The following is a 21,020-nucleotide window of genomic DNA, read 5'->3' as shown; positions in this document are numbered from 1 at the left end:
GTGGATTGTTTAGAAGAAGAAGTGCCTATAAGAAAATTGGACGATGAAGTAATGAGAATCACCCAGCCTAGATACGCTCAAGCATAGGACCCTTTGATTAAAGTGAATATTGGCAATGAAGGAGAAGATCGCCCAATATTCGTCTGCCAAAAGCTCGATCAAGAGGTTAGTGATAAATTAATCGCTTTATTAAAAGAATATAAGGATTGTTTCGCTTGGGAATATGAACATATGCCTGGTTTAGATAGAGGTTTGGTGGAACATAGATTACCAACCAAGCCAAATTTTAAACCTCATAAACAACCTCCTAGGCATTTTGCTCCTAATGTACTCCCTAAGATTAAGAAAGAAATAGAGCGATTATTAAAAGCAAACTTTATTAAAACAGCTTGATATGTCGAATGGTTGTCCAATATCGTGCCAGTACTAAAAAAGAATGGTAAATTAAGGATGTGTATAGACTTTAGAAATTTAAATATAGCCACACCCAAAGATGAATATCTAATGCCCACGGTAGATTCTTTAGTAGACTCGATTGTCGGACACATAATGTATTCCTTCATGGATGAGTATTCAGGAAAGAATCAAATTTACATAGTTGAGGAAGATATACACAAAACTGTCTTTAGATGCCCTGGATCTCTAGAATGTTTTGAATGGGTAGTTATACCTTTCGGCCTGAAAAATGTAGGAGCAACTTATCAAAGGGCGATGAACTTGATTTTTCATGATATGATAAGCAAGTATGTTGAAGTGTATGTAGATGATATAGTGGTCAAATCCATTAAAGAAGAGGACCATTTTGAACAATTGAGATGTTCATTTGAGCGAATGAAACAATATAAACTAAAATTGAGTCCCTTGAAATGTGCATTTGGTGTTAATGCAGGAAATTTTCTTGGTTTCTTAGTACACAAAAGGGGTATTGAACTTGATAAAAATAAAGCGAAGGCCATTTTAGAGGCCAAGTCACCTAACAATAAAAAAGAATTGCAAAGGTTTTTAGGCCAAGTAAACTTTTTAAGACGCTTTATTTCTAACTGTGCAGGGCGAACTAAAATTTTTTCGCCGCTTTTAAAGTTGAAAAATTAGGACAAATTCGTCTGGAAAGAAGAGCATCAAAAGACTTTTGAAAGACTAATAACATATTTATCAAATCCACCAGTGTTGGTGTCACCAATCCAAGAACGACCAATGAAAGTGTATATATCGGCTGAACAAGAATCAATAGCTGGAATGGTCGAGCAAGAAGACCAATTTGGTGAAAAAATGGCGATTTACTACTTGAGTAGACAGTTAACAAAATGTGAATATAATTACTCTGCCATTGAAGAATTATGTCTTGCATTGTATTTCACGTGTACGAAATTAAGGGCTTATTTATGGCCCGTAACCGTTTATTTGATTTCTAGAGTAAATTTGGTTAAATATACGTTCTGTCGCCCTATTTTACACCAAAGGGTAGGCCTTTGGACGTTAGCATTATCAGAATTCGAAATACAATACATACCCCAAAAGACAATAAAAAATCAGGCTTTAGCTAACTTTCTGGCCAATCATCCATGCCTTGACATACCTGAAGAAATTGAATTAGAAACCAATTCATTCGAATTAAAACCTTGAATTTTGTATTTCGATGGGTCAAAAATCTCTAAAGGTGCAGGAGTAGGAGTAGCATTGATAAATCCTTTAGAAATTTGTTACAAGTTTGCATTCACTTTGGATAGGATGTGCACCAACAATCAAGCCGAATATGAAGCCTTAATCGTGGGCTTGGAATTAATGATAGATATGGAAATAAAGAATGTGATCGTTGGAGGTGATTTTCAATTGGTAATTCACCAATTGATTGATGATTTTAAGCGCCAAAATGATTCCATTATAAGTCAATATGAAATCGCCCAAGAGTTGTTGGAAGAATTTGACCAAATAGAGCTTCAATGTGTTAATAGGATATATAATGACGTAACAAATGAGTTGGCCCAGATAACCTCAGGGTATTCAAAGGTTTTAAATTGAAAATTTACTTATGAATATGGAGTAATATTGTCCGTAGTCCAAAGAAGGGCGAGAATGATTGAAATTCATTGCATACAAGATGGAGATGCAATATATTGGAGGGTAGAGATTAAAAGGTTCCTTAAAGAACCTAATAAAGGAGATAGTAGAAAAATGAAGTTGCGTTTGTTAAACTATATACTGATAGATGAAGAGTTGTTTAAGAAATGCTCTGATGGTATATTACTAAAATGTATAAGTTTGTAAGAAACCAGGACAATCATGGCTGAGGTGCACGAAGGGATATGTGGAGCTTATCAAACTGGCCAACGGATGAGATGATTAATTATTAGGAATGGATATTTTTTGCCCAAGATGTGAGAATCATGTGTTCAATATGCAAAAAGTTGTCTAGCATGTCAAAAGCATGGTCCAATACAAAGGGCGCCAGTAAGAGAGATGACACCCATTATCAAACCCTGATCGTTCAAATAGACCTGATAGAAAAGATTTATCCCCCATCGTCCAAGCAACATACCTTTGTTATAGTTGCGACTGATTTTTTCACTAAACGAGTAGAAGCGGTACCTTTAAAAGAAATCACCCAAAAGAGTGTCATAGAATTTATCCGTGATCATATTATTTATAGATTTGGGATTCCACAAACTTTGATGGTAGATCACGGAACTTCTTTAAATGGAGATCAAGTGAATAAATTTTTGAGCGAGTTTGGAGTTAAAGCAGTGAACTCCACACCGTATTACGCTCAATCCAACGGGCAAGCAGAATCTTCTAATAAGATTCTAAAAAATATCTTAAGGAAAATGATAGATGAAAATGCCAGAAATTGGCACAAATGTCTAAACAAGGCCTTATGGGCTTATAGGACGTCGTCTTGGTCAAGTACCAAAATTACTCCTTTTCAACTTACTTATGGACAGGAGGCCATTTTGCCTATGGAAATCAACGTGCAATCGATCATAGTGTGTTTGCAACATAAGTTAAGTGATGATGAGTATACCGAATTACTAGTTCAAAACTTATTGGAGTTGGACGAATTAAAGTTGGACGTCCTAGATAGATTGCAAGTTCAGGAACAAAGGATGACTAAGTTTTATAATAAAAATGTTATAGCCAAGTCATTTAGCTTGGGCGAATTGGTTTGGAAAAAAATACTCCCTTTGGATAGCAAGGATCTAAAATATGACAAGTGGTCGCCCAATTGGAAATGGCCATATAAAGTAAATAGTGTGTTGACTAATGGAGCCTATCATTTGGAAGATTTAGATGGCACCAAGCACATGAGGTTCATTAATGACGAATATTTAAAAAAAATATGTTCCTTCCTTATTGGAAAGTGAACAAATAAAAGTATAATCAAATCACGTTGATCGATCGTATATAAAAAGTGTCAGAACGAAATACGTTCAAATAAATTCCTTTATTATCAAACATTCATTACAAATTGTGAAATACAAAATATTGTGAGATATAAAATATTAAATGCTCTATAAGCTACAATTGAGAGCAAACTAATTCCTCGGTCGATCGCTAAGTAAGAGGGTGAACTGGCCTTGATTGCCATTCTTATCACACTGCTGCAAAGGCAGGCAGAGAGGTCGAGAAGCACTCTCAGCAAGCAAAAAGGAAGAAAAGCACCCTCAAATCACCTACCTAATCGCATTGCTGCAATAATGGGCAAGGAGACTGAGAAGCACTCTCAACAAGTAAGGTGGCTTGAAAAGTATCCTCAAACATTGCCTCCCATCTTTGAGACGATGGGAAGAACTTTGCTGGCCAAAAAATATTTCCTATATCTCCCATACCAAAGGTGACATCAAAACAGGTAGCAAAATGGAAAGATCAAATGATCCATTTCTATGGAAGACGAAAATTTTGGATCGATTGTTTAAATATCAAACGATGGCAGCGAATTAGTTTTTAAAGAAAAGAATGGAAATGAAAGTGAAAAGTGCGAAATATACGTGCATTTATAGGGGCGTGAAGGTGAAGAGACAGAATATGAACGGTCACATTCGTGCGTAGTAATTGGAGTCAAGTGACCCAAAGTCTTGGAAAAAGAGACAGAAATACCAAGAGAGAATGTACATGAATCTTAGCATAAAGCGGTTAAATGCTTGGGGGTTGACGATTAAGGACAACGTCAATTAGCACACAAGTAGTCAAAATAGTCGTTCATTAATGACAATGGCTGCTGTTACATTCAAATTTAGCAATGGCAGTTAGTACAAAGTTACAAAAGGAAAATTTAAGGTATTAGATGTCTTAATTACAATTCACCCCAGGCCAATCGAATTCTTTCCCTAAGTCTCCCCCAATCCTCGCTCTGCTGAGAAGAAGCGACATTTAATTCAGCTACAAAATCGTCATCAACCTCCAGCTTTTTGTACTGCTTGACCAAAGACTTGGTTCGCTCAATTCCTTGGGAAGCATTACGCTTTTTGGCAGCCATTCTCGCCTTACAGTCGCCCATCCTTGCTTGAAGCTCCTTCATCTCTGTAGCCAAACTGGTCATCAAGGAGTCTTCAATCATGACTTCGGAAGAGATTTCTTTCAATTCGTCCTCAGCTTTGTTAATCTCTAAAAGCAAAGACTCTCTTTTAGATGCAGCGCGAAGATATTGAGTACTCCTGGCCTTCAGTTCAACATTTTTGGCCGGCAAGGAGAGGATGTCAGAGTGGACAACCTTCAATGTCGCTTTAAAATCAGCAGAAATATTGAGCGACGGAAGTGTCAGTGCTTGCGCCAACTTCGCACTCAATAGCTCAAGTTTATCCTTATGTTTAGCAACACTAGCCTGACCGATGTCCACGTCCATAAAAGACACATACTCAAATATCGACTGCTTGAGGAACTTCATATCTTTCTCTGAAGAAGCAAAAGGACGACCGGTTGAAGTAGGGTGAGACGTCTTGACTTGCCCCCAGGGGGTGAACAAATCCTAGATGGAACGCACAATGTCATCAGCACCCTACAAAGAAAAATGCCAACATTGAGGGCTTTCACTACAATAAACGAAGCGAAAATGAAAGTAAAGCAAAAGGTTACCTCATCAGCAATCTTGGGAAGTGGCAAATCACAGTTGGCTTCACCACCTGTGGAGACTTCTCCTTATCTGGGCAAGAAGACTCTGCCACGACGGGCAGACCCATGGAAGCCTCTGTAAAATTCAAGAAGCAACAAATCAAAAATCAATAGCACAAGTAAAGGTAAAACATCAAAAAATGTATTACCTTCTGGTTCGATATTTGGGAGGTCGGCGCCCTGAGAAGAAGGTGGCTCTTCCATTGGTTATGATGAAGGTTCCGGGACTAAAGGTTTCTCTTTAAGCATAGTCCCTTCATCAACTGATTTGGACGAAGCAGCTTCGACAGAGGATGATGAAGCAGGAGCTGCCAACACCAAAGCCTTCAAATGAGAGGTTGAACTTTTCTGAGAAATTCAAGTAAACCATTAGCACATAGAAAGGTATGTTTGTGAATAAACAGAATTCAATTACCTTTCTCTTAACTATGAGAGGAGCGTCATCATCATCATTATCATCATCCTCTAAAATGGGAGATACTGAAGCTGGCCGTTTGCGGCCTAAGGCACTTTTAGCTGCAGTAGCCTTGGAAGGTAGGGAAGTAGATGGACGAATAGATTGTTTAGCACGAGCAAGGGAGGAATGATTCCTAATGGACACAGGGGTGACCAAAATAGAAAAAGTGGAAGAAGTGTTTGGCTGATCCAGTGAATGGAAAGCACAATTGGCATCAGTTACAAACAATCTGCGCTTCACTGATAGCCAGAGTTGTTCAAAAAGGGGATGGATGACACGGCTAGAATTGAAGGGAGCTAATGAAAATTTACTCGTCAAAAGAATGTTGCGAGCATTTATAACTTGTGCCTCTGCCTTATTAACGATGTGAAAGCGGTCTGTCAAATTTTTTGAATAGCAAGGAGGAACATGTCAAGTTTGGCCAAAACCAAGTTGGCGAGCAAAAAATTGGAAAGCATATATTTCAACCCCAACTTTGGCATTGGTTCCAGTTAAAATATCATGGAACAACTCCCTCCCAGTCAAAAACTGAACCCAAACAAGCAGAGAGGTGCTTGCACTGTCCAGGGTGGACGGAGGTTGCACATAATCTGGAGTCAAATGAGCAGGAAAGGGAAAGAAAGAAGGAATCGAATTTAAGGAATAAAAGAATGAAAAAATGTCCCTACTAGACATATGTACAGGGGTCAGTGGATCAATGGCTAGCCCATAGCAGCTAGCAGAATGACTGGAAATGGATGGAGCACCAAGTGGTGGAAAATATGCTCTCAACCACAGCTGAGTGAACCAAAGAGGCCCACTGCCAGTAGGAGATGCACCATTCTTCAATTGAAATTGAAGAGAAGTCATGCCTCTATAAAGGGCAGCCAAAAAGAAGGAACACAAATTCAAATGCCTACTACGCGCCAATTCATGCGCTATGGGTAAGTAACTCATGGAAGGCTTCATACTTGGCACGCAGAGAATATATTTACATAGCCAAATCTGAAGAAAGGCCACACTCTCAACATGGGAAGGTTCAGCACTTGAGTGATTATAATAGCTTTGTAGGTTTGAGTAGGACTCAGTGAGTTTCTTTTTCAAATTTCGGGGCGACACCGGAAATCAAAATGCCAGGGAAAATGGTATCGCCCAAAGGTGGAAGATTTACTAGGGCCCCAACATCCTTTAAAGTAATAGACATGGGGCCAAGAGGGAAAACAAATGTATTATATTTAGAAGACCAAAAACTTAAAACAATAGGAAAGAGCACTGGGTCAAAAATTGGGGGTTGAAGAGCAATTTCTAATAAATCAGAAATCCTAGCACGATCAAAAATTGCCTTGGTAGGACCATGGCCCACAAGGCGAGCATGCCATCTACGAAAAATAACATCAGATTTAGGCCAAGTGCGAATACCTTTTTCGCGAATCGGCCTCAGCGGTAAAGAGTTCAGGAACGGAGGGCCTTGAGTGCAAGGGAACAGCTGGCCCATCGCCACTTGTTCGACGGCTTCGGCGTTGTTGAATGATGGACCTAGATAGAACTCATTGAGTTCGGCATTGGCTGGTGCAAGAAAGTTCGGATTTACATATGGCCGAGTAAGGATTTTCTGGAAATCTTCGAAGCTAAAAGAGTCATCAGATTGGGTTTGTGGAACTGCCATTGGGAACGAAATACAGTTTTGTTAAAAGTTTGCTTGAGAAACGTAGCAGAGAAGCAAGAAGATGAACAATAATATTGCGAGAAAGAAGCGCGAAATAATGAGACGTGATTTAGTGGTGCGATGAAATGACGTGTCTTTGGGGTTTATAAGGGTTTGCAACGTCGCACCTTTTCAGGCTACGGAAAGAAATAATGATTGAAATTCTTGGAAATTTCAAATGTTGCTGGAAAATACAAAATAAATATGGCAAAGATTAATAATTAGTATTAATTCTGCCATATTGAGGGGTAATTGTTGACACACTAAAAGTACAGCCCAAATCGAATAGCTCAAGGAATGAAGCCCAATTGAGAAATTTCCAAATCAAATAACCCAAAGAATGTAGCCCAAATTGGGCAATTCAGGATAAAGGCCCAGACAGGATTATTAATGAATGCAGTGAAAGTCCACGAACACAGTAACATCATCGCCCAAGCTTGCAAGACGCTCAAAATCTGAGCGAATGGAGTGCCTTACAGTTGCCCAGAGTGATGACTCTGTTCTCGCCCATACCTTCAAATCGCCCAGGATTTTAGCAAACATAAAATGTTATGGTTATCCAGAAATGGAGTTATTGAAGCAGTTATTGAGTAACCTTATCACATTCCGCGATTCAAGGAACCTAATTAAAGGCGGTTGAACGACAAAGAGTAGTGGCAGCAGTTAGAGACGGCAATTCCACGACAAGTTAGCCATCATAAAGAAAGTGGATAGTTATAAAGCAATCAAGCAGTTTCCAAGCGGTTTGTCATAAAGAAATTATCAAAGGAATATAAAAGGAAGAAAAGACATAGAGAAAGGACCCGAATCAAACACTCTCAAACAGAGAATATGTAATTTCAATTTCTTAGTTTAAACTTAAACATTTCTTTCAGTACTCGTGTGCTTGCGCCCCTTGGAGGCATTCTGTTTAGTTCCAATCGTAAATCATTGTCAATAAAACACCATTTTTTGGGACTTTATCTCAAGAGGTTTGTCCCTTACACAATTGTCTGATCCATTTTTAATTGTTAGCGACTTCCTGCGCGAAACACTTGGTGCGTTTGGATTAGAGAGTAGTGTTCCAGTCTTGAAGACTAGTTTCGAATCAGGTCCATCTAAAGAAGTTAAAGAATCATGTGAACTGGCTCTTAATCGAATTAGGGAGCTAACAAACGCGAAGCCTAATGAATTAAGATGTTTCAATTTGTTGGAAGCGGCTCCATTGCTCTTTCGCCCTGTGCCAGAATTAAGGTTTGCAATTCTTGATATAGATTGATAATCATAATATGTTCTTACCAGTCCATATAATGAGTTGTTTTGTTCTCTAGTATATTATTCGGGGAAGTTCTATTGAATGAAGACAATAGCCTATATGAGCGTTGCTCTGCTCTTTTTTCACTTCGACTGTATTGTCTTCATCCTACCTCTTGTACTGAGGAAGCAATCTCGGCTATTATTGAATCCCTATATGCAGAAAGCGCAGTTCTACGGTACCATGTACGTTTTCATTTTATGCTTTAATCCTAAGTTTTTCTAAAGGGACATTACCCTATAACGAAATAGAGATCACATGCACACACATGGACAAAGTAGATAGAGAGCGACTCTCAATACTTGAGCTTTTGTGTTTGGGAAGTTGGTTCTGGTTGTAACTAGAGGAATTGACTCTATTACTTGAACGTCTAATGTTCTATTGACCTGTTCTCCGGGTTGCATATTGCTTGCTTCAAATAGGGAACAACAAAGCTTTTCATGCTCTATCCCAGGTTTTTCCAGTTAAATTAATTTTATGAGTTGGTGAAAAAGTTCCAACAAATTGATATAAAAATTTTAAGGGCATTGAAGGATTAAATTCATTAGAGTTCTGAGACTAGGAAACTCTTAGAAAGGAACTTATACCTGTCACTTGATGCAAAATCTCTCAAAAAGATTGGCACAGACTTTACCAATTACCATGCTGTTATGTACATATTTTTATGGATGAAGAATAGGTGTAAAAAGAAAAAATAATCTGGTTTATTCTCTATATATTTTACTTGATCTTCAATCGTATAATTTTCCTTTTTTATTTTGCACAATTCTTCTTTCATGCATCTTATGGATTTGTAGACCGCAAATGTATCATGCTGCTAGAGAAATTTGCTGAGGATCCTGAGTCTATTGTCTCCCAAAGCTGTGAACTTGCTATTAGGAAACTTGATTTTGAGAGATCAGCGCAGCACTTTCTGGTAAATCTAGAATTTCACTTATTTTTCATGCCATTTCTCCATTCTTCATATGAAATGAGTTTATTAGGTAAATATATATTCCAATTCTCTTTTTATATTCTCACGTAAATGTTTTGAGTTATTTTTTTTTGTGAATTTTCAGATTGCTGTTGTCAAACCACACCATACCATTGGTACTAGCTTCCAAGATTTGATATCAGCAAAGAACACTAACAAGGCATGATATGTTAATTAAAGAAGAAAAGAACACTAACTTTTTCCCTTTTTGTTACCGAGCCTCGGGCATTTCAGGAATTGGGCTTCTTTTGAAGGGATAAAGCCCAGTCCAATACACAGAAAAATGGAATTAAATTTAAGGAATATTAGCTACAATTAAAGTGGCCCATGAATGGCCAGCCAAATTTTCACTTTAAATCTCTTTACTCCTAGTCCTTTTCATTTCTTCAAGCTCCATTCTCTCGTTCATTTGCAACAATGGTAGCTCCGTTCTCTCGTACATCTGCAACAATGGATTAAATCTAGCATTTTATGAATCATTCTAAGTGTACAGGGACTTTAGAGCAAAGACACTATGCGGTTGATTTTATTATTATTATTATTATTATTATTATTATTATTATTATTATTATTATTATTATTATTATTATTATGCCATTGCCCTATTGATCCTCCTTGTAATGGCCGTGGCTACCATTCCCGTGGTACTAAGAAACTCTCAGTGCACCCAACTTATTTTTGTTGATGGATGTGATTTTGCTGATTTTTTATGATGAATATGCTTTAATTTTAATGAGTTAAAATATTTAGAGATGATTGAGATAATTGGAACCTGGAGGAATTATTTGCAAAATCTACATCAATGGGTACGTATTTCTAAAATACTCAAAAAGTAAATGGACCAATCATACTTTTGAAACGCAATTGGATCATCTATCTAAACCAATATAATTTAATTCTTCTTTATGGTTCCAAGTACAATAAAAATATGAAATTGAAAATTTTAAATCTAGGACTTTATTATTAAATACGTAATTCCCCTAATCTTAACTTGTACAATTTTTTTTTCCTCGACTAATCCAAAGCACTTTACAATTTTTGCGTCCCTACTAACAATCGTATCAACCGTTGGTGCATCCCCATATATCCTACATCATTCTCCACATTTGCAACATCCCCAAACTACAATAGAGCAAAGTATATATTAAATGTTTATAACCTATAGGTTATAATTAACTATAAATATAATCTTATAGTGGTGCAATTTCATTTACCTGGGCAATACGAGATAGTCCTAGGCGCACTAAAAAAATCCTAGAAATACGACAAAATATTTGACTACTGGGCATAGTTTCCTTCAAATTCTCGATCAATGGACGACCAAGAATGTCAATTAGTATATCATCAGGCAAGTCACCATGAGATAAGAAGACTAATGTTTAAAATATGAATTAGAAATTTATCATAAAATAAAATAAGTATTTTAGAAATACATATCTCATTGTGTAGGTTCTGCAAATAATTCCTCCAGGTTTCAATTATCTTCATCCTCTCTAAACATTTTAACTTGTTAAAAAGCATATTCATCATAAAAAAAATCAGCAAAATCGCATCCATCAACAAAAATGAGTTGGATTTATTAGGAGTTTCTTGGTACCAGGGGAATGGTAGCAACGGCCATTTCAAGGAGGATGTGGCACAATTCCATAGGGTGATGGCATAATAATAATAATAATAATAATAATAATAATAATAATAATAATAATAATAATAATAATAATAAATCAACCGCACAAGTGCTGCGCTATAAAGCCCCTCTACACTTAGAATGATTCATAAAATTTTGATTGAATGAGATGATTTTTTATTAATTGATAGAACTTACTCCATTGTTGCAGATGTACGAGAGAGCAGAGCTTGAAAAAATGAAGAAGACTAGGTGGAAAGAGATTTAGAGTGAAAATTTGGTTGGGCCACTTTAATTGTGGCTGAAATTCCTTATATTTAGTTCCATTTTTTTGTGTATTGGATTGGGCTTTATCTCTTCAAAAGAAGCCCAATTTCGGAAATGCCCAAGGCCCAATAACAAAGATGATTTGAACATTGATCCATAGAAGCTAAAAAGGTTAACAAGTGAAAATTACACTCAATCATATCTTTTAAGGTGGGCATAAGTTATAATTTGTTAAAAATGAAGTAAATTTACATGAAATTTAGTCAAAAGGATTGAGACAGTGTTGAACACAAAAGACACCACAGAAATAAAAACATTGTACATGTTCAATTATTTGTAATCCAGTAGTTTAGCAGGCATAGTTTGGAGGATCCGTATTCCTAAAGGACATATTTGTTACACACAATTGCACATTAATTGTTTTTCTTCTTTAATACCGTATACCAACATACACCCAATAGGTTTATTTGTGGGAGCACAAAGAGGGGGGTATTTATGAACAGCCATGTATGCAATTGAATCATAACTGCACATATTAATTGAAGCATAAATAGGGGCACCATGTGTATTTAACGGATTAACATTGCCAAACAAGGTTTTTAACATTCTCCCACTTGGCTCATGTAATATTACATCGTTATATGCTTTATAACACAATGCATATACCATAAGCTGAAATCCCTTATACATTGGTTGCTTGATATGTCATCCTTAAATGAAGACTAATAAGAGTCGTGCCAGTTGTACACCATTATTTCGGCATAGTTCCTTCTATGTACTACAATATTAGTCCCCACCATACATGACATTAATGAAAGTTCGATAATTACATTATAATAATGTCTTCGAAAAGACTATCCTTGTCAACATTCATATAATCCATTCATGAACATATACCAACTATTATGACAGGAATAATATTTTGTCAAAAACAATATATAAATGAGCTCAAAGTATCAATACATAAACACCATAATAATGCCAATGATCATTTCAAATAACGTCCATTCTCTTGACATGTTCATTAAATGTCTTTGGCAGTAATTCTTTCATTAATGGATCTGCAATTGTAAGATTGTTGCTAATTTATTTGATTGACAATTTTTGTTTTTGAACTTCTTCTTTAACAAAAAAGTACTTCAATTCTATGTGTTTAGCACCTTTAGAGTACCTAACGCTCTTTGAAAAGAAGATTGCTACTTAATTGTCACAATAAATTTTCAACGGCTAGCAATACTGTTTACAATTCCAAGCCCTGAAATAATGTTCGACAGCCAATTTTCTTGAACTGTACCTCAAAGCTGCTACAAAGTCAGCTTTCATATTGGATACAGTGATAATCGACTACTTTTGTACTTTTCCATGATATAGCCCCTCCAGCCAAGAGGATTAGATAGCCAAATGTGGACTTTTTAGTGTCCACACATCCAGTAAAGTCTGAATCTCAATATTCAATTACCTCCAAGTTATCAGATCTCCTATAAGTGAGCATGTGGCCTTTCGTTCCTTGGAAATATCTTAATACTTTCTTTGCAGCTTTCCAATGATTAAGTCTTGGGCCACTTTGATACCTGCCCAGCATTCTGACAGTAAAACTGATGTCTGGTCTATCTGAGCATACATTAATCTCCCAATAAGAGATGCATAAGGTATAATTGCCATTTGTTTTCATTTCAATTCGTTCTTAGGACATTGCATGAGATTAAATTTATCTCTTTTCTGAATTGGAATGACATTGGATGAATAATTTTCCATCTCAAATCTCTCTAAAACCTTATTGATACATGCTTTCTGAGATAACCCTAACAATCCTTTTGACATATCTCAGAATATTTCAATTCCAATCATATAGATCAAATCTCCCATAGCTTTCATTTCAAAAATTTTAGAGAGAAATTTCTTAGTCTCATATAATAGATTAAGATCATTAGTAGCTAGCAAGATGTCATTAACATACCGAATAAAAAATATAAATTTGATCTCACTACCTTTCAATATATACATCGATTTCCTTAAATAGAAAAAAAAGTAATGGTATCGTTGAACTTAAGATACCATTGACAGAAAGCCTGTTTAAGCCCGTATCTTAATTTCTTTAACTAACACACCACGTGTTCCTTTCCTTTAGTTGAAAAACCTTCAATTGATTCATATAAAGTTCTTCATCTAAATTTCCATTTAAAAGGCGATTTTTACATCCATTTAATGTAGCTCTAAGTTATAACGAGTTACTAAAGCCAATATAATTCTGAGTGAGTCTTTCATAGAGACTGGCAAAAGTGTCTTTCTATAATCAATCTCACATTTCTGAGTAAAACATTTGGTAATAAGTTTAGCTTTATATTGTGTGATATTACCATTAGAGTCACATTTGGTCTTAAAGACACATTTACACCCAACTATTTTACATGATTCAGGTAATTTGACGAGATTCCAGATTTCATTATGTTCAATAAATTTCAACTCACCTTTCATTGCATTTAACTACTTGTCATAATTAGCACTCTCAATGGCCTGAAACTCTTGCAGGTAAACACATAATCATCAGAAATAGCCAGTCTACGATGTCTTTGTGACGTTCTTAATGCCATTTCTTGAGGTTCATTTAGTGCAGGTTCATTAGTAGTAACTTCATTGTGAGAAATTTGATCATTTATTTGTTGTTTTGGCAAATTGTCATACTGTTCAACAATTTGAAGTATAACAATATTAGAAGAAGTTAATGGTAGAGAAATATGAACTTTTAGCTTCTTAAATTTTGTGGTTCCAAACTCCTGCTAACTTCACCATTCTCAATGAACCTAGCATTTCCAGTTTCAACAACTCTAGTACTATGGTTAGGACAATAAAATCTATACCCCTCTGATTTTTTTTGGATAACAAATTGTTGTCGATTTTATTTCCTCAAGTATACGGATAATAACAAGTAGTAAGTGGACCAAGGAGTCCGAATTATCATTCTCACTAGAACTATACTTTAGTACATAATTTATTATTTCTAACTTCTATTTGGTGAAAATAAATGAAACAGTGATTGATTGTGAATTTTTAATCTAACTGCTGAAAAATGCATGGATGCAACAAAGAATTGTTGAGAAATAAATGGGTGTTAGGGTAGAAGAATTTCACATATTGATTCTCTTTATTTCTTATATCGAGATTCATCAAATCTAAAGTAGTGTTCGGTCAAATTCTTCTATTGTATTCAATTTATCCCTTTCGAGTTTTCATTGAGCCTATTTAACTAATTCAATTCTATATCTATATGAAAATCAACATTAGTTAAATGAAATAATAGCTCTAAGACTTTCTATCTGACCGCAGCAATTAATATTGGTATCTTTACACATTATATCAATTTACCGAATTTTACTATATAGTCTAAATTTTAAACTCACCTCTCGATTCGTAAAAGATTCATAAAATCATTTAATTAGTGATCAACTAATTAAATGCATTATATTCGTAACAAAAATCAATACATAAAATATAAAGAGCAAGAATCTCACATAAAAGAAGTAAGGGTTCCCAAATTGGTTACAATGTCCGCCCTAAACTAGATTTAACTACTCATATTATTGGAAGAAAAATAAAATAATTTCATGGTAGATATCGCCCAGTTTTGAATATGAATGTATTCCAATTGATTTTTCAAAACTTGGATTGTTTGATGTTTTTCTCCCTCAAATTCGGCCTTCAAATCTCTAGTTGTATGTATTTTCCTTCCAATAAGTAGAAATCTTTTTTGTGCTGTGTCAAAACCCTTGAATTCCTTCTCAATCTCTCTCAAAATACCAATGTGTTTGACCTGTTTTAATGCATCAAAGAGAGAGTTCTCAATGTTCTAGGGTCGTTTGGTATTTATATGGTACGTATTTAGGTCAAAGATCTTGCAAAACCCCCTTGCCAAATGGAGTTTGAATCGTATAAGGAAACCTGGGAATCGATTGGATTTTTATACCACGTGACTGCATGGTATCAACCTATGCAACCGCATGGTTCAACACTTGGATGCCCAAAATTCTCCCTGCATTGCATGGTGGTGTGCGACCACATGGTTTTTCTATTATGCCACCGCACAGTTATATGTTTTTCCTGCCGAATAGCGTTTAGTATTTTGGTCATATTTTCCTCTCTCAATATCTGATTAAAGTTATTCAAAATGTATTAGAAAGATAACTCAAATGGCTAAAATTATTATAGAAATAGTATTTCTCTAATTCAAACTTTTTCTAATGAAAAAATGGATATCAAGTTGAGATTAAATATTCGGAGCATAATATTTTCGACTGGAAGTCGATTTGTGAGAATACTTCAACTCTATTTTACTCCTTTGACTTCTTTCTTTCCTCGATTGACTCCTAACGCTCTCAAAACTTCATCGTAAGGTTTGACACAACTTTTGAGTATTTATATTTTGGTCCTTGAACTTTGAATCTTGCCATTTTCGCTGATTTTTTTTTTTTTTTGGGTTTTTCTCTCATTTCTTCCAATTTCATATACCATCATTGAATTTTACCTATTCAACACCAAATGAAACAATTTAGACCATAACTCACTAGTGAAGCCACTAAATAACATCGTTTCAAGCCTTGAATGAATGTATAAAATACATTTATCAAATACCGCCGAACTTAAACATTTGTTTGTCCTCAAACAAATTATCATCTAAATAACTACCAACACACACTATCAAAGTTGTAGTGGGCAAGCCATTGATTCCTCTAAGTGTATTAAAAGGATGTCTAAAAAGGCTTTGGGAAAGAATCCAATGTGGCTAAAATAGTCAAAGCTAAGGACAATACCAAATCTAATGACATTTGTTTTCATTATAGAATGAAAGGTCATTGGAAAAAATATTGCAAGACTTATGTTTGCTTCAATAATTTCTTAGGTATTTGATGCCAGATATAGATCTCACATGGAGAAACTAAATAAAAGTAGACCACTGCAAAAGGGAGAAGTTGACTTGCATGTTGAAGATGAGCAATGGTTGCTGCATTGCTTGTAGGGGCATACTTCTTACCATTGCCTTTAGGGTTAATATTGGAATTAGAGAAATGTTACTTTGCACCCCATCATAACTGGAATATTAAATGAATTTCATGTTCGAACATGAACTATTCTAATATTAAGGACAATTGGTGTTTTTGTTTATCATGATAAAAAATCTTAATGGTTATGGTAAATTACAAAGTGATATTTATATTCTAAATGCTAAGTGTTCTATAATGAATATAGAAATTAAGAGACATAAAATTGATAATCTGAATAATACCTTGAGAAATGTATTTCCAAGTTACATAAAGATGGATACTTGGGGTGAATTGATTTTGAATCATTTGACAAATTCAAGTTGCGCTTATTAGGCAAGTTGACTAAATTTTCTTTTATTGGAAAAGGAGAAAGAGCTGCAGAGCTTCTGGACCTAATACAAACTGATGTATACAGACCCATGTCAATCGCCGCTAGTGATGCGAATCCCGTAGCAATGTTGACTACGAAACCCACAACGAGATTGATGAAACCCAAGAAAGCCCAATTAATCCAAGAGTTTAGGATTAACCCAAAAGAAATTCGAACCAAAAAACCCAACAAGAACGACGCTTGAAAGACCCCTTGATCACACAATCCAAGAATTAAATCCAGTTGTTTGAACGCCACAAGTTAACACTTGATAAGTTCGAAATTATTCAATGAAGAACGATGAAGAAAAGACAATACGCCTCACTTTAATTCAATATCAATAATGTCAAAGATTTTTAACAATTGAATGGAAACTCCTATTTATACTAAACCAAAAAACTAGGTAAAAATCGTGCAAAAGTCGAGTATAATCTCCAAAATATGGAAAAGAATCAAAATCTAACAAAATATGAAAAATTGCCAAAATTGGAAAATTCGCCAAATTTTTGGCCTGTGCGGCCGCATGGTGTAAATCCATGCGGTCGCATGGTTCAACTGAAATTGCACTTTTAGTTTTCGGTATACATGTGTGTGGTCGTATGTGGTTTTGCCTGTGCGGTCGCATGGTGTTGTCTTCGGCCTCCGCTTTCGTCGCTTGATAACAAATTGATCCAAATTGATTCGGCCTTCGATCCGAACATGAAAGTTGCTCCATTTTGAGTCCCAAACATGGTTCCATCAATGGTTTCTTGAACGAGCAATCCCATCGCTTGTTTTACTTGCTTTGCTCTTGATCGCGTCATTGGTCCGCTATCGACTATCAACGGGTCTCGTCTCGCACTTGCCTTCGTCGGGCTCGACTCCTGGATCATATCATCCCCTCGCTCTTCAAAAGGATTCGTCCTCGAATCTGAACCTGCATCAAACAGAGAGAGATCATATACATTAAAAGTAGCCGAAACATTATACTCACCTGGAAGGTCCAACTTGTAAGCATTGTCGTTTATCTTTTCGATCACTTGGAATGGACCATCGCCCCTAGGTTGCAACTTCAACTTCCTTTGCTCTGAAAACCGCTCTTTTCTAAGGTGTACCCAAACCCAATCTCCTGGCTCGAATGTCACGCGCTTTCTACCTTTGTTCGCCTGCGACGCAACCAACTTACTTTTGTTTTCAATTTGCGCTTTTATCTTTTCATGGAGTGACTTAATCAATTTCGCATTCTTTTTACCATCTAAACTACCATGTTCATTCACAGGTAAAGGAATTAAATTCAAAAGAGTTAGTGGATTAAAACCATATACAATTTCAAATGAAGAATATGACGTAGTAGAGTGAACAGTTCGATTGTATGCAAATTCAACAAATGGTAGACACTCCTCCCAACTCTTCAAATTTTTACTGATTACTGTGCGTAACAATTGTATCATAGTCCTATTCACTACCTCAGTTTGCCCATCTGTTTGTGGGTGATAAGTTGTGGAAAATAGTAACTTAGTGCCTAACTTACCCCACAAAACTCTCCAAAAGTGACTCAAAAATTTGACATCCTGATCTGACACTATACTTCTAGGAACCCCATGTAAACGCACAATCTCTTTAAAGAATAAGTTAGCAATGTTCGTGGCATCGTCAGTTTTGTGACATGGTATAAAATGTGCCATTTTGCTGAACCTATCTACAACCACAAAAATAGAATCCCGACCTCTTTTAGTCCTAGGTAAACCTAAAACAAAGTCCATCGAGATATCAACCCAAGGCTCACTAGGTGTAGGTAAAGGTGTGTACAAACCTTGGGGTAAAACCTTAGATTTAGCCTTTTTACAACTTATGCATCGACTACAAATTCGTTCAACATCACTTTTCATCTTAGGCTAATAAAAATGCTCCTTCAATACATCTAAAGTCTTTTGAACCCCAAAGTGTCTCATCAATCCACCAATATGTGCCTCCCTTACTAACAACTCTCGAATAGAACAATTAGGAACACATAACCTATTTTCCCAAAATAAATACCCCTCATGCCTAAAGAACCTATCAACCGCCCCTTTTATACATGAAAAATAAATATTCGAAAATTCAACATCTTTTTCATACAATTCCTTAATATGTTCAAACCCAAGTAACTTAGAATCAAGAGTAGTTAGCAATACGTACCTTCACGACAACGCATCCGCCACCACATTTTCCTTACCTTGTTTATACCGAATGACGTATGAAAAGGTCTCGATGAATTCCATCCACCGTGCATGCCTCTTGTTCAATTTACATTGTCCCCGCAAGTACTTTAGTGACTCGTGATCGGTGTGTATTACAAACTCTTTCGGCCATAGATAATGTTGCCAAGTCTCCAAAGCTCGAACAAGTGCATAAAGTTCTTTGTCATATGTAGGATAATTTAAAGCTGCTCCACTCAATTTCTCGCTAAAGTATGCATTAGGCCTCCGATCCTGCATTAAAACTGCTCCAATCCCTATTCCTGATGCATCACATTCAATCTCAAATATTTTATCAAAGTTAGGTAATGCCAAAACAGGTGCTTCACACAATCTACCTTTAATAGTATTAAATACAAGTTCCTGTTCATCACCCCAATGAAAACCTACACTCTTTTTAACTACTTCCGTGAGTGGTGTGGTGATAGTGCTAAAATCCTTCACAAATCGCCTATAAAAACTAGCCAAACCATGAAAACTCCTAACTTTCGTTATGCTTTTAGGTGTCGGCCAATCGCTAATAGCTTTTATCTTTTCATCGTCTACTTCTACCCCATTAGCACTAACCACAAAACTAAGAAAAATAACTCTATCCATACAAAACGTACATTTCTTAAGATTAGCATAGAATTGTTCTTTCCTTAAAATAATTAGCACACATTTTAAATGTTCCAAATGCTCTCCTAGGTTTTTGTTATAGATTAAGATGTCGTCAAAATAAACTACAACAATTTTTCCTATAAAAGCACGTAAAACATGATTCATTAAACGCATAAAAGTACTAGGTGCATTTGTGAGTCCAAACGGCATAACCAACCATTCATAAAAACCATATTTAATTTTAAAAGCCGTTTTCCATTCATCACCCCCCCGCATACGAATTTGATGATACCCGCTTTTTAAATCAATTTTAGAAAATATGCAAGAACCATGTAATTCATCAAGCATGTCATCTAACCTAGGTATAGGGTGACGATACTTTACCGTTATGTTGTTGATAGCTCTACAATCCATGCACATTCGCCATCTTCCATCCTTTTTTGGTACAAGCAAAATCAGTACCGCACAAGGACTCATGCTTTTCCTTATGTATCCTTTGCTCATCAACTCCTCCACTTGCCTTTGAAGCTTCTTAGTCTCCTCGAGATTACTTCGATAAGCCGATCGATTTGGAATGACAGCTCCGGGTATGAAGTCAATTTGATGTTCAATGCCTCGAATAGGCGGCAATCCACTTGGTGCATCCTTCGAAAATACATCGTCGAATTCCTGCAACAAAGACTTAGCCAAACTAGGGAGGGGTGGGTTAGTTTTCTCAAAATTGAGGAGTGATTCCTTATAAACGAACAAGATCATCTCTTTTCTCTCAACTACCGCCCTCCTCAAATCACTCTCTTTTGCAAAGAAATTCGCTCGTGTTTTCTCTCTTCTCTCGGGGCACTCTCTTTCTTTTCTCTCTTGTGATTGCTCTCTCTTTTTCTCTCTAATGGCTATATCAACATTGTCTCTCTTTTTCTCCAACTCACTATTTGCTCTCATTTTTTCTAACTCTTTTGCTCTCCTCTCTTCCTCACTTCTCAATTTTAATTGGTCCTCATAGACTTACGCCGGTGTTAATGACACAAGAGTAATGGTCCTTCCATCCTTAATGAAACTATATCGATTTTTGTACCCATCATGCATAGCTTTCCTATCGTATTGCCATGGTCGCCCCAATAAAATATGTCCCGCTTGCATTGGCACCACATCACACACTAACTCATCCTTATAACTCCCAATTGACAAATTAATTAACACTCTTCGATTCACCCTCACCTCGCCACTCTCATTCAACCATTGCAATTTATAAGGTCTCGGGTGTCTTAACAATGTTAAACCCAATTTTTCTATAAGAGATACGCTAGCTACATTAGTGCAACTACCACCATCAATTATAACACTACATAACGTATTGTCGACGCGGCATCGAGTGTGGAAAATGTTCTCCCGTTGC

The 21,020-nt window shown here is 36.1% G+C and overlaps 1 protein-coding gene across 1 annotated transcript; it reads left to right on the top strand.

The window, feature by feature from the left end:
- The first annotated feature begins 6,479 nt into the window (after nucleotides 1-6,479).
- Nucleotides 6,480-8,904, top strand: LOC111372033 (deoxyhypusine hydroxylase-A-like). The gene is made up of 5 exons (XM_022994170.1): nucleotides 6,480-6,483; nucleotides 6,539-6,626; nucleotides 8,259-8,477; nucleotides 8,555-8,723; nucleotides 8,863-8,904. The coding sequence occupies exons 1-5, from the start codon at nucleotides 6,480-6,482 to the stop codon at nucleotides 8,902-8,904; spliced, it is 522 nt and encodes a 173-aa protein (XP_022849938.1).
- The last annotated feature ends 12,116 nt before the right edge of the window (nucleotides 8,905-21,020 follow it).

Source organism: Olea europaea, chromosome 23 (genome assembly GCF_002742605.1).
Source record: "Olea europaea var. sylvestris chromosome 23, O_europaea_v1, whole genome shotgun sequence".
NCBI classification, from domain to species: domain Eukaryota; kingdom Viridiplantae; phylum Streptophyta; class Magnoliopsida; order Lamiales; family Oleaceae; genus Olea; species Olea europaea.
This window is presented reverse-complemented; position numbering and strand designations above follow the sequence as displayed.

What these genes read in the sequence shown, in the direction of transcription:
- LOC111372033 (XM_022994170.1), top strand. An exon ending in GTAGGTTTGAGTAGGACTCA is followed by an intron (nt 6,627 to 8,258) that starts GTGAGTTTCTTT and finishes TTTAATTGTTAG; the next exon opens with CGACTTCCTGCGCGAAACAC. An exon ending in CGCCCTGTGCCAGAATTAAG is followed by an intron (nt 8,478 to 8,554) that starts GTTTGCAATTCT and finishes TTTGTTCTCTAG; the next exon opens with TATATTATTCGGGGAAGTTC.